This window comes from Primulina tabacum, chromosome 11 (genome assembly GCF_025594145.1).
Source record: "Primulina tabacum isolate GXHZ01 chromosome 11, ASM2559414v2, whole genome shotgun sequence".
Taxonomy (NCBI): Eukaryota; Viridiplantae; Streptophyta; class Magnoliopsida; order Lamiales; family Gesneriaceae; genus Primulina; species Primulina tabacum.
Window position 1 is genome coordinate 15,758,190 of NC_134560.1, and position 17,307 is coordinate 15,775,496.

General features: G+C 38.6%; 1 protein-coding gene across 1 annotated transcript; it reads right to left on the bottom strand.

Annotated features, from left to right (window-relative positions):
* Positions 1-543: 543 nt before the first annotated feature.
* Positions 544-1,074, bottom strand: LOC142519667 (uncharacterized). The gene has a single exon (XM_075622700.1). It carries the CDS (start codon positions 1,072-1,074, stop codon positions 544-546), a length of 531 nt encoding a protein of 176 aa, XP_075478815.1.
* Positions 1,075-17,307: the final 16,233 nt, after the last annotated feature.

The following is a 17,307-nucleotide window of genomic DNA, read 5'->3' on the forward strand; positions in this document are numbered from 1 at the left end:
ATATCATAAAATTCTCAAAATTTAAGCCCTAAATCCCCAAATATTTAGAAAATTTGAAAATAGCCACTTAAAAGTTTTATTTTTGCAAATAGGTCCTCATATTTTAGATTAATACACTTAATCATTAAATCTCTAAATTCAAGAAATTCAATCCCTAAATCCAACTAGGTAGAGCATTCATTCTAATTCCTTCTATGTTCTCAATCCCATAAATTAAAACTCAAAACAAACATATAACCCATGAAATCAAGCGATAAATTAAAATCTTAAACATAAAGGGTTACCGATGATCACATATGCTCTACCAGCAGTGGGGCCCTTGTTCCTAGGGCAATCTGCCGTCTTGTGACCCTTCAGCATACAAATGAAGCATTTATAGGTCCCTAATAAACATTTACGGAGGTGGAACCGGTTGCACTGCTTGCATGGCTGACGGTTCTCTGGCTTAGGCGCCTGCTGTGGTCTCTACTGTTGGGACCTCCTAACCTGTCATTGGGGCTTCTGCTGCCCCTGCTGCCTCGCTGGCCATGTAAACTGCTTTTTCTATGGCTGCGAGCTGGACTGGGCCTGATGCTGCTTCTGTTGCATCTCAAAATCAATGTCCCGCAAGGCATGCTCCGCCTGAAAAGCGCATGGAGTGGCCTCATCGTAGCTCGCCGGTCTCATCAGCATCACATCCCGACGCAAGGTGAGCCTCAGACCATCCATAAAATGCCTCAGATTCTGGGCGGCATGTCTAGCAATAATGAGCACAAAATGACAGCCCCTATCGAACTTCCGCATGAACTCTGCCATAGAAGAATCCCCCTGTCGGAGACTCATGAACTCCCTCGTCAGACGACCCCTGACATCTGCTGGGAAATATTTACCATAAAACGCCTCCTTGAATTGATCCCACGTGAGGGTAGCCAGGTTCAGCCCGTGCGCTGCTATTTCCCACCAGAGGGATGCATCATCTCTCAACATATATGCGGTGCACTTGACCCGATCGCCATCCTTCATATCCAGCAACTTAAATTGTAGCTCCAATGATCGAATCCAACCCTTTGCCAGGAATGGATCAGTGGTGCCCATGAACTCCTTCGGGTTGAGCCGCCTAAACTGCTCATATATATCAGTCTGAGGTCTGGGAACCTAGCCATACCCTCCAGTACACGGGTAGCTGCATCAAACAGCGATTGTGGTGGCGGTGGTGGAGGGCCTCTGCCGTCTTTAGGAATATCATCCTGTCGATCTGTACTGGGGGTGCATTTGGGAGGTATCATATCTGAATACTGTCCAACTTCTAAACGTAACCCATCATGCAATTTAATCTAGTTTTTAAAACAGTAAATCCTTAAATCGTGAAAGCATCTGAACATGTACTGTAAATCATCGTAAAATGTAAATCATGCAATCATGCAGGTGATAGCAACAAACTATTTAAAATATTTAAAACATAAAAGCTTACAGACTTGAGGTTTGAAGAATGAGCTGCAGAAGCTGCCGGTTGCAAAACCCTATACAGGACCCTTGCTCTAATACCAACTGAAACAACTACTACTTAAAATACTGCTAATTTTTTTTTGTAAACTTAATTTCGAAATTAAAATCTTGCATGCATGCACTACTGCTGAAAAATACTCTTTTATAAATGATCGTAACTAAATAACAAATAAAACTCTATAGTTAAAAATGACCAACTGTCTATCCAAAAATGTGCGTAAAAATAAACAAATAAATGTCTAATAATCATCAACATATCAAAATCAGTGCATGAAAATGTTCATGTCCACTCTAAACTCAGAAAAACGTGATGTGTGGGAAATATGGTCCTCGGGTCATGTCCGCACATTCAGCCCTATATACTCAAAATTCGGCGCCTCCAGCCTCCTCATCAACATGCTCACCTGCGTCAAATATGCCTAGTGAGTCTAAAGACTCAACACACGTGTACCGTTAATAGCAAATACATATACATAACCAACAACAGAGAAAAGTATTGTAATAAAATGTGTTTCATGATCTTAAAAATATAAAATAAACATATCGTAAAAGCATGCGTGTCAAAACAACTCATCATAACATCACATAATTATTCATTTAATTTAATTGAATTCAATTCATTAGTTGTGACTTTCGTATCAGCTCTATTCGATGGATCCATCTACGTATAATCGTGGTACCTGATGGAAATCAGTGAAAGTATTAAACATCCACTAAGCCCAGGCCTCAACATCATCGTATACATATATCGTCGGTCACAACCATTCTCATCCTTCAAAAACATCATCATTTTCATCACTTATAAAAATCATGTATATACGTAATTTTCTTTAAAACCAATCATGCAACGTGTTTTTCATAATTTCATAAAAATCACGTTTGTGATACAATAACGTTTAAATAAAACATGTTAAATTGTGCTAAGGGCGCTGCCAGGAATAAAATCTCGACTCGGATGCAAAATGATCATTTTTCCATGGAAACCCAGAATGCCCATTTTACCCCTGGACCTCTACATTTAGACTCAAAGCTTACCAAACTCCTTAAAACCCTCCAAAACATATTTTTTAAACATTTCTTAGACGTAAACTTGGACCTGATTCAAATCTTATACGATTCGTTTTAAAACTTGGACCGGGGTCCCGGTTTTAACCCGAATCAACCCGAAACCTAACCAAAACTTTCCCAACTTTTTGGCACACCTTATACACATCCTAAACACCCTTAAACCATCAAGACCAGTCCATTAAGCCTCTCAAATAGACCCTGAATGTTGCTGGATTTTCGGCACTTTAAAATTCCTACAAACCCTAATGCACCAAGCCACGTGTTTATCGATTCTAGCCAAAAGCCGACATTTCCAGCCTCACACCAGCCCCTCTTAGCCCACCTTAGGAACCTAAGAACAAACTAAGTCCAGACCTCAGTCACACACAAGCGCACCACTCGAACCACCAAGAAAACGTATGGCTACGCCTCACTCAAAGCATAATCGGCCAATTATCCAATCCACCTCCTTTAAACCCAAGGCCAGCCAGTTATTGACCTCCCCTAGACCTCGGTTGGACCCTCATAGATCATGCCCTGGCCTGGTTCAGCCTTCTCATAGTGGAGTCCACCAAAACCCTCACCAAACCACTCAAAACCCTAGCCTCCTAGTGCCACCATTCGGCCCTCACCTAGAACGTGCACATCCTAGACTTCCAGTGCCATGTCACCATAAATTACAGTGCACACGCCCCTTATAACTCATGGAAATCAGCAGACCCTTGCTAAAATACATGAAAACGTGAGAATAAGTCAAGAAATGATGCAACTTTCATGTCAGACTTGTAACAAAATGCAAAACTCAAGGTAGATCAAAACATTTTCGTGCAAATACATAATTTTCAGCATATTATTGGCATGAATGATGAGAAAAGGAAGATACATTCGTGCCTTTGCGTTTATACACTCGAAAACTTGAAGCCCTTTGCGAAGAACGCGAACCGGAGGAGTGGGAAATGATTTTTTTCTTGAAAGCTTGAGAGAACCTTGAAGTGGCTGCTGCATTTTTTTGAAAAATGTTGCTGATGGGATGTGGGAGGGACGGCCACTTCATTATAGTTTGGTTTGGGTTTAGTTTATTAGGTTTAGTTCAAAATATAATACACTAATGGGCCCTTAGTTATAAAGTAAATGGTTAAAAGGGTTTGACGCCCATTAAGTACTAAAATAAACCCATCAAGCCTAATAACACTCGCGAAAATATTTCGTTTATATATGTTTTTTAAAATATTGCCTGAGCCATCCAAAAAGTTCCTTGGTTCGCTAAATTTTCATATCGGTGGCCCATCTTTCTAAAACAACCTTAAAAACATTTCATATTAAATAACTAAAATTAATCATTCAATAAAAATATTTTCTTTGAATTTCTCATGTCTCCATTTCTCGTTCGAGCGCGAAATGCGACTATAAACCCTAATGTATGAAACTTTAAAATAATTATGAAATAAAATCTAACAATGTAATAACCATGAATTAAAAGCATAAAAATCTTTAAACATATATTTTAAATAAAACAAGAGTGACTTACCATATATATTTCTTAAACATATATAGTTCTTAGACTTTACAGAACAAGAGTGACTTACCTGAGAGAACATGGAGGTCATGAAGGCTAATCCAATCATTTTGCGGTAGTCCACTTTTTTTTTCTTCCTTGTTTGAATTTCATCACGCACTTCACCAATGATGAGTGATTTTTCTTAATCTCACTGGAATATCCTTCCCGACATTATTAACTTCATCATCATTGTCATCATCATCTAGTGTTTCTGTTCGGTTTAGTGGCGGTGTTGTTGATGCGAACACGGATGGTCAAGCTCCAAAGAAAGCATGGGATCCTTTAGAGTTTCCGGAGGGATCCATCACGAGGGGACGACTGAAGAGATTCAAAGAAGCATTGCATGGGCTTATGAGAAAAAGAGAAGGACTTACAAGCAAGGTGCAGAGTGCGGAAGGCTTCGCGTTGCATGGGAGTATGTTTGGGGACCAAAGGAACATTATTCAAGCAACAATTGAGAAAGATTCCCGAATACCATACTCGTTCCAATAAAGAGAAATCCAGAGCCTACACGGACCCGAGCACGGACCTGTACACGGGGTCCGTTTACCTTACACTCGAGCATGAGGAATCCAGAGCCTACAAGGACCTGAGCACGGACCTGTACATGGGGTTCGTGTCCCTTACATTCGAGGACGAGAAATACAGTGATTACATGGACCCCATTCCGAACCTCTACACGGGGTCCATGTCCTATACGATTTGGCGCAGATTTTTCCCCAAATTAGAGTTTTAATTCTTTTGGTAGCTAGATTTGTGATATCTCTTGATTATTAAAAACGTATTTGGACGAAAATTGAAGAACAATTCAGATTATTATTGATAGTTTATCAAAAGTTTTGAGTTTTCTCTCAAAACTTTTCAAGGCTTTAGCTTTGTTTCAAAATCAAACTTATCAAAGTTTTAACTTTGTGGCGTTTGTCGATCGTGTCTTATGCGGATTGTCAAAGACAAGTTCTTTGAAGGTTCGATTGAGTTTCGATTGTTTCTTTTGTGATTGTTTATTACTAAACCACGTAGTTTAGGGGTGAAGATCACGTAATTGCTTGAATCAAAAGATTGGACATCGTAACAACGATCCTTTTTCGTTATCGAATTGAGGGCGCGATTCATATTTAATCGTATTTTTTTTTTCGTACGAGGATTCATGTCATTTGGTATCAGAGTTTTGGCTCATTGAATACAAGTAAGTATCTATCGTTCTTAAATTTTCAGATCTGCAATTATCCTTTCTTTTGTTTGTCAGATCTGCGTCGGTATATCGTTCTTCATCAGTTTATAAAATTTTGGTGATTTGTTTTTTTGGGATTTTCAAGTAGTACTCAACCTTGAAAAAAAAAAGTACAAAAATTCCAAAAATTTATCATTATTTCTTTTTTGTAATTTGTTCTATTTCCTTTGGAGAGTCATATTCATTTCTCTCTCACAGTCAAAAAAAATTATATATATATATATATATACAAATTGCTTGTCTACGCAGTCTAAGTGAGTCGATCGCAATTGTTTACAATTTGAACTTGATTGTTTGATATATCCAAATACAAAGCTTGAGCAAACTTTCGAGAGAACTATCAAATTCGAGTGAAAAATACTTGAGTGAGAGCGTTATTTCTTTGGAGTGACCGGTGAATATTTGTTGTGAGAAAAAAAAAATAAGAGAGGAGAGACGAGCGACTTTCTTTAGAGTGATCGTGAGAATTTGGGTGAGGAGCATCTTTTGTTTTCTACTAACGTTTTCTTGCAGGAACAAATCTGAAAGTAAAATGGAGAGGGAGGTAGGAGATAGTTCGAGCCAAGGGTTGTCTAAGACTCAAATGGAGGCGTTGTTTGCGCATTTTACTAGGATGATGAGGGTTGAGTTGGAGCCGTTACATGAGAGGATGAGTAGGCTTGAAGTTAGTACTAGTGGAGATAAATCTAGGCCTAAAGATTTAAGTAGAGGAGAAGAAGAGGAAGAGTATGATTTGGGAGGAGACGAGGAGAGCCTAAATGAGAATTTGGGTAGGAACGGACGAGGTAGAGGATTTGGGAGAGGAAGAAGAGAAGCCGTATGGGTAGATATGATGGGAATCGGGAAGATGGTAACATGGGTAGTTTTAAGATGAAAATTCCATCGTTCCATGGGAAATCTGACCCAAAGGCAAACTTAGAATGGGAAAAGAGGGTAGAGTTTGTGTTTGAATGCCACCACTACTCCGAACAAAAGAAGGTTAGGTTGGCGGTGGTTGAATTTCTTGACTATGCTCTAATTTGGTGGGATCAATTAGTGACCACTAGGAGGAGATATAACGAGAGATCCATTGAAACTTGGGATGATATGAAGAGGGTCATGAGGAAGAGGTTTGTGCCCAATCACTACTATAGGGAGATGTTTAAGAGGCTACAAACTTTGAGGCAAGGAGTAAAGAGTGTTGAGGACTACTATAAGGAGATGGAAGTAGTCATGATTAGGGAAAATATCGAGGTGGATAGTAAGGTGACCATGGCACGTTTTCTTTGTGGTTTGAACAGGGAGATTCAAGATCAAGTGGAGCTTGGGCACTACTTGGATCTAGACGAGATGGTGCAAATGGCCATAAAGGTGGAGCAACAACTCAAGAGGCGAGGAGTTGGTCGCACCAACCAAACTGGGGGTTCGTCATCTTCTTGGCGACCAAATGTGGCAAAACGTGATGAAAGTAAGTTGGTGACCAAGCCCAAGATTGAGACCAAGCAAGATATGCCTAAAGAACGAGTGCAAGGTAAATCTGAAACTCCTCTTAATCGTTCTAGAGATACTAAATGTTTTAGGTGTCAAGGGTTGGGTCATATTGCTAGCCAATGTCCTATTAAGAGGGTGATGATTTTGAATGACTATGGTGAATATGAGTCTCAAAGTGAGGGTGATGACGAGGGTGATGATGATGAGATGCTTGCGTTAGAGGATCCTGATGAAGGATATGAGGCGGTTGTAGGAGAAGCACTAGTGACTAGGCGGATCATGAGTGCCCAAGTCAAGGAGAAGGAGATGAACCAAAGAGAGAACTTATTCCATACTAGGTGTTTTGTAAACGAAAAGGTTTGCAATCTTATCATAGATGGGGGGAGTTGAACCAATGTGGCCAGTAGTGAGATGGTAGAAAAATTGGGTTTACCTACATTAAAGCATCCTCAACCATATAGGCTTCAATGGTTGATTGTGAGGAGGTGTAGGTGAACAAACAAGTATTGGTTTCTTTTTTGATTGTGAAGTATGTTGATGAGGTCCTATGTGATGTAGTTCCAATGCATGCTTGTCATATATTGTTGGGGAGGTCGTTGCAATATGATAGGCGAATGACACATGATGGGTTCAAGAATAAGTATACATTTGTATTGAAGAAGGAATCCATTGTATTACTTCATTTTTCCCCAAAGCAAGTGTTGGAGGACCAATTGAAAAAAAGGAGAGAGATGAGGCTGAAAAAAGGAGTGAACAAAAAAGTGAGATGGTCTTTGAAAGAAAGAATGAGATAGCTGAAAAAAAAATGAAAAAAAAAATGAGATAGCCATACAAAAGAAAAAAAGAGGAAACAAAATGAATGAGAGAAAAGAGACCAAAAAGAAAACATATATGGCCCAAAAAAGTGAATTGAAGCAATTGATGCACACACATCAACCACTTCTGTTGATTCTTTATAAAGAGATCCTCTTTAACACAAGTGTGTAACCGGGTCCCTTCCGAGCATTGTTGTTTCACTTTTGCAGGAGTTCGATGATATATTTCCGAAGGAGCTACCTCAAGGACTATCACCATTGAGGGGGATTGAGCACCAGATTGATTTTGTACCCGGGAGTGCATTGCCAAATCGTCCAGCTTATAGGAGCAATCCGGAGGAGACTAAAGAGCTTCAACAGCAGGTAAGTGAGTTGTTAGATAGGGATTTTGTGCGTGAGTCCATGTCTCTTTGTGGTGTACCTGTTTTACTAGTTCCTAAGAAAGATGGCTAATGGCGTATGTGTGTGGATTGTAGGACAATTAATAATATAACCATCAAATATAGGCATCCCATATCTAGACTAGATGATATGTTAGATGAGTTGCATGGTGCTTGTATCTTTAGCAAAATTGATTTGAAGAGTGGTTATCACCAAATTAGGATGAGGGAAGGTGATGAGTGGAAAACTGCTTTTAAAACCAAGTATGGGTTATATGAGTGGATGGTCATGTCTTTTGGCTTAACTAACGCTCCTAGCACCTTTATGAGGTTAATGAACCATGTTTTGCGTGCATACATAAGAAAATTTGTTGTGGTTTATTTTGATGATATCCTAGTGTATAGCAAAAACTTGGATGAGCATGTTAATCACTTGAGACTTGTGCTAATCACACTAAGGGCTGAAAATTTGTATGCTAACTTAAAAAAATGTGATTTTTGTACAAAAAAACTTGTCTTTCTTGGTTTTGTGGTAAGCTCACAGGTTATACAAGTGGATGAAGACAAGGTAAGTGCCATTCGAGATTGGCTACACCTACTACTATTTGTCAAGCTCGAAGCTTTCATGGTCTTGCAAGCTTCTATAGGAGGTTTGTCAAGGATTTTAGCACATTGGCGGCGCCGATGACGGCAGTAATTAAGAAGAACGTTCCATTCCATTGGGGCGAGGAGCAAGAGAAATATTTTAATCTTATTAAGCAAAAATTAATTAATGCTCCTTTACTTGTTTTATCTGATTTTGCTAATACTTTTGAGATTGAATGTGATGCTTCAGGTGTAGGTATTGGTGGAGGGTTGATGAGGAGGACGGCCAGTGGCGTAGTTTAGTGAGAAGCTCAATGGAGCAGCGCTGAACTATCCTACATACGACAAGGAGTTGTATGCAGTTGTGAGGACGCTAGAGACGTGGCAGCACTACTTGAGGCCTAGGGAGTTTGTGATTCATACGGATCATGAATCCTTAAAGCAACATAGGGGACAACAGAAGCTGAACAAGCGGCATGCCAAGTGGGTGGCATTCATAGAGATATTTCCCTACATTATCAAGTACAAACAAGGTAAGGAAAATGTAGTGGCCGATGCACTATCACGAAGGTACATACTTTTCTCTACCTTGAAATCTAAAATTTTGGGGTTTGAGCATGTCAAGGAGTTGTATGTGCTAGATGAGGATTTTAAAAGTGTATTTGAAACATGTATGCATGGTCCACATGACAATTTTTATTTGCATCATGGGTTCTTATTTAGAGAAGATAGGTTGTGCATTCCTAAATCTTCAATTCGTGAACTACTTGTTAGGGAGGCACATGGGGGTGGTTTGATGGGACACTTTGGTGTGGCAAAAACCTTGAGTGCTTTTCATGAACATTTTTATTGGCCACATACGAAACGTGATGTTGAGCGTGTGTGTGCTAAGTGCATAACCTGTAGACAAGCTAAATCTAGGACACAACCACATGGATTGTATACACCACTTCCCGTCCCTAGTGAACCTTGGGTTGATATTTCTATAGACTTTGTTTCGGGGTTGCCTAGGACAAAGAAGGGAAGGGATTCTATATTTGTTGTTGTGGATAAATTTTCTAAAATGGCACATTTTATAGCTTGTCATAAAACTGATGATGCTTCTAACATTGCGGACTTATTCTTTAGAGATGTCGTTAGGTTGTATGGCATGCCTAGGACTATTGTTTCTGACCGTGATGTTAAGTTTTTGAGTTACTTTTGGAAAACGTTGTGGGCTAAACTTGGCACAAAATTGTTGTTTTATACTGCATGTTATCTCAAACGGATGGACAAACTGAAGTTGTTAATAGAACTTTAGGAACACTTTTGCGTGCTATTCTTAAAAATAACTTAAAGAATTAGGAAGATTGTTTGCCATTTGTTGAGTTTGCTTATAATCATTGCGTGCATTCTACTACAAATTATTCGCCATTTGAAATTGTTTATGGTTTTAATCCTTTGACTCCGTTGGATTTGATGTCTTTACATGTGAGTGAAAGGTTAAACATGAACGGCAAGAAGAAAGCTGAATTTGTTAGGGGTTTGCATGAAAAGGCCAAGGCCAACATTGAGAAGAAAAATGAGCAATATGCCAAGCAAGCCAACAAGGAGAAGAAGAAGATGGTATTTGAGAAGGGTGATTGGGTGTGGCTACACTTGCGGAAGGAAAGGTTTCCTGAGAAGCGACGTTTAAAGCTACTACCGAGGGGTGATGGACCATTTCAAGTCCTCGAAAGGATCAATGAAAACGCCTACAAACTTGATCTGCCAGATGAGTATAACGTCAGTTCTACTTTCAATGTTAGTGATCTTTCTTTGTTTGATATAGGTGATGAACAAGATTTGAGGACAAATCCTTTTCAAGAAGGGGAGGATGATGCAAACACGGATGGTCAAGCTCCAAGGAAAGCATGGGATCCTTTAGAGTTGCCGGAGGGACCCATCACGAGGGGACGACTAAAGAGGTTCAAGGAAGCATTGCATGGGTTTATGAGCAAAGGAAAAGGACTTATAAGCGAGGTGTAGAGTGCGGAAGGCTTCATGATGCATGGGAGTACGTTTGGGGACCAAAGGAACATTATTCAAGCAACAATTGAGAAAGATTCCCGAATACCATACGCGTTCCAAGAAAGAGAAATCCAGAGCCTACATGGACCCGAGCACGGACCTGTACGCGTGGTCCGTGTACCATACACTCGAGCATGAGGAATCCAGAGCCTACATGGACCTGAGCACGGACCTGTACACGGGGTCCGTGTCCCTTACATTCGAGGACGAGAAATACAGTGACTACACGGACACCATTCCGGACCTCTACACGGGGTCCGTGTCCTATACGATTTGGCGTAGATTTTTCCCTAAATTAGAGCTTTAATTCTTTTGGTAACTAGATTTGTGATATCTCTTGATTATTAAAAACATATTTGGACGAAAATTGAGGAACAATTCTAATTATTATTGATAATTTATCAAAACTTTTGAGTTTTCTCTCAAAACTTTTCAAGGATTTAGCTTTGTTTCAAAATCAAACTTATCAAAGTTTTAACTTTGTGGCGTTTGTCGATCGTGTCTTACGCGGATTGTCAAAGACGAGTTCTTTGAAGGTTCGATTGAGTTTTGATTGTTTCTTTTGTGATTGTTTATTACTAAACCACGTAGTTTAGGGGTGAAGATCACGTAATTTCTTGAATCAAAAGATCGGGACATCGTAACAACGATCCTTGTTCGTTATCGAATTGAGGGCTCGATTCATATTTAATCGTGTTTGCTTTTTTTTGTACGAGGATTCATATCAGTTGTGCTGGGTGTTGTTCTCACTGGTCTCAACACCAGATTCAACACTATTTTTTGTCAGAGTCTCACCTACATCCAGCAGTCCTTCAGTGTCATCCTCCTTGGTTTTTTCTATTAGGTCTGCAAAATCATCAAACACCATTAATTGATTCAATGGTTGTCCTAGTTCTAAAATTAAATACACGATAGGACCGAGTATTCATTGAGTATCCAAGAAACACGCTTTTATCACTTTTTGAATCAAAATTTTCAAGATGATCTAGATCATTCAAGACGTAGCAGACACAACCAAAGATATGAAAGTATTTGAAGTTTGGTTTCTTTCCCGTGATGATTTCATATGATGTCATAGTAGATCCACTCCTTAAAAATACAAGGTTAGGAAATGTGACATGTTGTATTCAAGACTTTGGCCCAAAAAAGTTATGATACATTCTTTGAACTTAGCATGACCCGAGCTATTTCTTGAAGGGTTCGATTCTTCCTTTCAGCTATTCCATTTTGTTGAGGGGTCTTTGGAGCTGAAAATTCATATGTGATTCCTTTTTTTTCGCACAAAGAAGTAAAATGATAATTTTCTAACTCTTTACCATGATCAATTCATATTTTAACCACCCTCACTTCATGCAAATTTGTTATTCTAGCTTGCAACTTCTCAAAGACATCAAAGGTGTCAGATTTTTCCCTAAGGAAACTTACCCAAGTAAAACGCAAAAATCATCAACACATACACATGAGTATTTCTTACCACCCAAGCTCTCAACGTCTATTGGACCCATTAGATCCATGTGCAAGAGTTCAAGGCACTGTGTTGTCCCAAATTGTTCCAACATAGGGTGTGCAACACAGATTTGTTTATCTTTCTGACACGGTCCACAGACACAGCATTACCTGAACTCAAATTTTTCATACCTCTCACAGCATCAAACTTACACCGATTCTTCAAAGTCTTGAAGTTCACATGTCCCAGTTTTTGATGCCAGAGGTCTAGATCACTCACCTTGGCACTATGGCAATCATCACCATCTCCCAGTTGGTAGCAATTGTTAGCAGATCGAGCACCGGACATTGCACAAACATTGGCATGATTAAAAAATTCACAATTACTTTTATTGAACCTGACATGTAAGTCATAATCACAGAGTTGACTTATGCTTATTACGTTCGAATTTATTCCTTCAACGTGTAGAACATTATGAAGTTCAGGAAGCCCATCAATATTCGGGGTTCCTTTGCCTACAATTCTCCTTTTGGCACCACCACCATAGGTTACACACACCCACTTTTTACTTCAACATAATCTGTGAGGTGTTCTTTGGATCCGATCATGTGGCATGAGCACCCACTGTCAAAGTACCACGTTCCTTCGATGTTAGTTTTTAAAGAAGTGTGAAAGACATTGCATCGAATAACAGTTTTGGGTACTCATGTTTTCTTCGTGGAAGAAGTTTTAACTGTGGTGCTGTGCTTATTTTTGTGCAACATTCGATTTGATTGCCAATTCAGGTAGTCATTTTTTAGTTTGTAGCAGAAGGGTTTGATGTGCCTACGCTTAAGGCGGTAGTGACAGATAAAATGTCGCTTTCTTTGTTTTGATTTAGAAGTTGAAACTGGCTTCTTGGTTTGTGACATCTTCACTGGTGGGTCAATTTTCAAAGGAGATGAAGAAGCTCTGTTTTGTTTCAGTCTTTTTTCCGAGACTAGCTTTTAGATTGGCAGTCTTCATAGGATGGTACTATTAAAGGGACATAATTGTCTTCACTTCTCTTTACAAACACAGTTGATTTTGATTCAGAGTTGGAAGATTCACCATGTTCATATACACTTTCAACATATCCAAGACAAGTTCTCCCGTCCTTCTCCATTGTCAGCATTGAGTCAAGTTTTGATGAACTTGAGTTGAATTTAGCAAGAGTGTTTGAGGTCTTCTCAAGATCATTTTTGAAACTTTTCAAGTTCGCAATCTTGATTTTGATGTTAACAAAACTTGTTAATTTATGTTACTAATAATCTACCTTAGTGTGCAGAAGCTAGGATCAGTCACGAGCTGTTTACGTCAATTGATCGCACTAACTGAATCAGTCTAACTGTTACGTCAATTGAGCAGTCCAGCTGATTGTCCAGTTGATAGGTGGTTCAGCAGGAGAACCTCATAAGCCTGGTCATCCAAAGGAGTGTTCAACTGATGAAAAAACCCAGCTGATCAGTTCAACTGAACGAGAGTGAAATCAGTTCAACTGACGAGTCAACGGATTTCACTAGCCCAACTGAAGATCAATTCAGCTGACCAGTTCAGAGCATCAGTCAGAATCTTTCAGTTGTAGATGAAGACAAAATCTTTCAGTGGATTCCAGCTGTACGTGAAGGTACAAATCCATTGTCCAGTCAAAGTACAATAATGGACGTTGCATCAGAGGATAAAAGACAAAATGCTTCAGAAGAGCAGTCGGAAAGACGAGACACAAAGTCCAAGAAACGAATTCAAGATGCAACGGATACAATAAATGAGTCTCATTGTACGTTCACTTTTCCCACCTATATAAAGAGAAGATAAGTGAAGACTCAATAACAAGAAGAAAAAGAACGATATACAGAAACAAAAGCTTCAACGCAAACAAGAGAGAAAAGAAAGGTCACGCACATTGCACATCACCTTTCACAAGCAATCAGCCCAGAGGGACACTTTAACGTGTTATCTGCTTAGTTTATAAGCTCATTTCCCTCAGTGTGTTAGATCATCCTCGTTCAGTTCTCACACACAAACACTACCAGTCACTCAAATATAGTCTTGCACAAAGACTTTAAAATTGTGTATGTAGTCTTTGACACATAGACGTTAAAGAAGTGTTGGCTTGAAGGTGCTGCCTTCATGCGTAGTTAGGAGTTCAGTTTAGACAGTAGTATAAGTCCTAGATGAGTGGGTTTGTAAAATTGTTTGTATAAATCAAAGTCTTATACTGGATCCTACCCGAGGCGGTAGAAGGGTTGACGTAGGAGCAGTTGAAGTCTCCGAGCATCCATAAACATATCATGTGTATTTAACTAATTAACTAATGTTTTCAAACTGTTTGGATCAGTTAGGGTATCCGTCAGTTCAGTTGTCACCATAACTGAACTGATGAATGCAAAATCTAATCTACCATTTTTCGGTTATTCAGTTTACATGAGATAAAATGTTTTCTAATATAACAGTCTTCTTCACGAAGGATTACTACGAGTTTTTACCGCTTGTTTTTAACCAAAATCGATTTAATTCATCGGTGTTAACATTCTTAGAACACGAGCTATTGCAGCTCATTGGAGAATATAGTGTTCGAAATTCCTTCCAAGGCACTAGCACACTCGATCCTTCACTTGGTATCAGAGATAGTTGTTCTAAGAAGAACATTTTAAGAAAACTGTGTTTTAAAATAGTGTTAAAGGCTATTTAAAAGTATTTCACACAATTTTAAAAACTATTTGAAAATATTTATTTGTCGCTCTTCAGCAAAGAGTTGAGAGGATTGGTTCTGCAACTAACGTTATAGCCACTTCTCTAGATTCTTAGCTTTGGGATTTAATCAGACTGCAGGGACTGAGAATCATCTGCAAAGATGTACAGCTGAATAATTCGTTGAACAGGTTTTCAGTTGAAAGCCTACCAGGTCAGCTGTTATTCAGACGAAACTCATCTACGCTGGGACGTTGGTTGATTAAATCACCAGCTTTATTCCAGTTGAGCCTAGTCAGAGTCTGTTCGACCAGTTAGTCTGCAAAGAATTCAAGTTCAAGCAGTTTAACTCGTTTCTCTAGCAAATTGAACTCACAACCGATGCAGCATTTCAAGCATTCAAGCAACCAGTTGATGGTATATCCAGTTCTGTCGCATAAACCAACTGATATCTTATGTTGTTTAAAATATGCTATTGTTGTAGCAATTTTTATTTTTCAACTGATGTGTTTACTCAAATGTAAATACAAGGAAATTTATTTAAATAAACATCATGTTTATTCAGCTAATTTTCGTTGTGACTAAATAGATATTTCCAGATTTCTTGTCTACAATACTTGAATGATTATAACAATGATTAGATATGTATTTTTCAAATACGGGCTTTTACTCAGTCTCTAAGGTGGAGTTTTTCTTTTACCCTCAAACTGAAAAAAAAAATCAATCAGTTTTTAAAATTCAGTTGTTGAGAAGAATTCTTCCTTCTTCATCAACTGAAAAGTGTTTTCTTAATTTTGTTTATTTTTCAAAGAGGTTTTCAATTCAATTTTGAAGCGGTAGTTTTTCTTTTATCCTCTTTCTCTAAATGGCTTTTAAAACTTCTTTAATTCAGTTTTTGAGGGGGAGCTTTTAACGATGTTTGAATGTACTAATCCTTAAACTGATATATTGTGCTTAACTGTTCAAGTTTTGAGATCATCAAAAGGGCGGAGATTGTTGGAACTTTTCATATTCTCAATCTTGATTTTTATATTAAAATGACTTGTTAATTTGTGTTACTAATAATCTACCGTAGTGTGCAAAATCTAGGATCAGTCACGAGCTGTTTACATCGCAAATTGAAGACTCAATTGATCGCACAAACTGAATCAGTCTAACTGTTACGTCAATTGATCAGTCCACCTTATTGTCCAGTTGGTAGGTGATTCAGCAGGTGAACCTCAAAAGCCTGGCCAGCCGAAGGAGTGTTAAATTGATGAAGAAACCCAACTGATCAGTTCAACTGAACGAGAGTGAAATCAGTTCAACTGACGAGTCAACTGATTTCACCAGCCCAACTGAAGATCAGTTCAGCTGACCAGTTCGGAGCATCAGTCAGAATCTTTCAGTTGTAGATGAAGACAAACTCTTTCAGTGGATTCCAGCTATACGCGAAGGTACAAAGCCATTGTCCAGTCAAAGAACAATAATGGACGTTGCATCATAGCATTAAAGACAAAACGTTTCAGAAGGGAAGTCGAAAAGACGAGGTACAAAGTCCAAGAAAATAATTCGAGATGCAACGGATACAATAAATGAATCTCACTGTACGTTCAGGTTTTCCTGCCTATATAAAGAGAAGATAAATGAAGACTCAATAACAAGAAAAAAAAGAACGATATACAGAAACAAAAGCTTCAACGCAAACAAGAGTGAAAAGAAAGGGCACGCACATTGGACATCAGCTTTCAGAAACAATCAGGCCAGAGGGACACTTTAACGTGTTATCTGCTTAGTTTAGAGGCTCATTTCCCTCAATGTGTGAGATCATCCTTGTTCAGCTCTCACACACAAACTCTCTCAACCACTCAAATACAGTCTTTCACAAAGACTTTAAACTTGTGTGTGTAGTCATAGCTAGGAGTTCAGTTTAGGCAGTAGTATAAGTCATAGCTGAGTGGGTTTGTACAAATCTTTCTTTAAATCAGAGTCTTCTATTAGATCCTACCGAGTCGGTAGAAGGGGTGATATAGGAGCACTTGAAGTCTCCGAACATCCATAAATATATATTGTGTATTTAACTGATTAACTAATGTTTTCGAACTATTTGTATCGGTTAAGATATCCGTCATTTCAGTTGTCACCAAAACTGAACTGATGAATGCAAAAACTAATATACCCTTTTTCGGTTATTCAGTTTACATGAGATAAAATGTTTTCTAATATAACAGTCTTCTTCACGAAAGATTACTACGAGTTTCTACCGCTTGTTTTTAACCAAACTCGATTTAATTCATCGGTGTTAACATTCTTAAAACACAAGCTATTGCAGCTCATTGGAGAATATAGTGTTCGAAATGCCTTTCAAGGCACTAGCACACTCGATCCTTCAATTGGTATCAGAGATAGTTGTTCTAAGAAGAACATTTTAAGAAAACTGTGTTTTAAAATAGTGTTAAAAGCTATTTAAAAGTATTTCACACAATTTTCAAAACTATTTGAAAATATTTATTTGTCGCTCTTCAGCAAGGAATTGAGAAGATTGGTTCTGC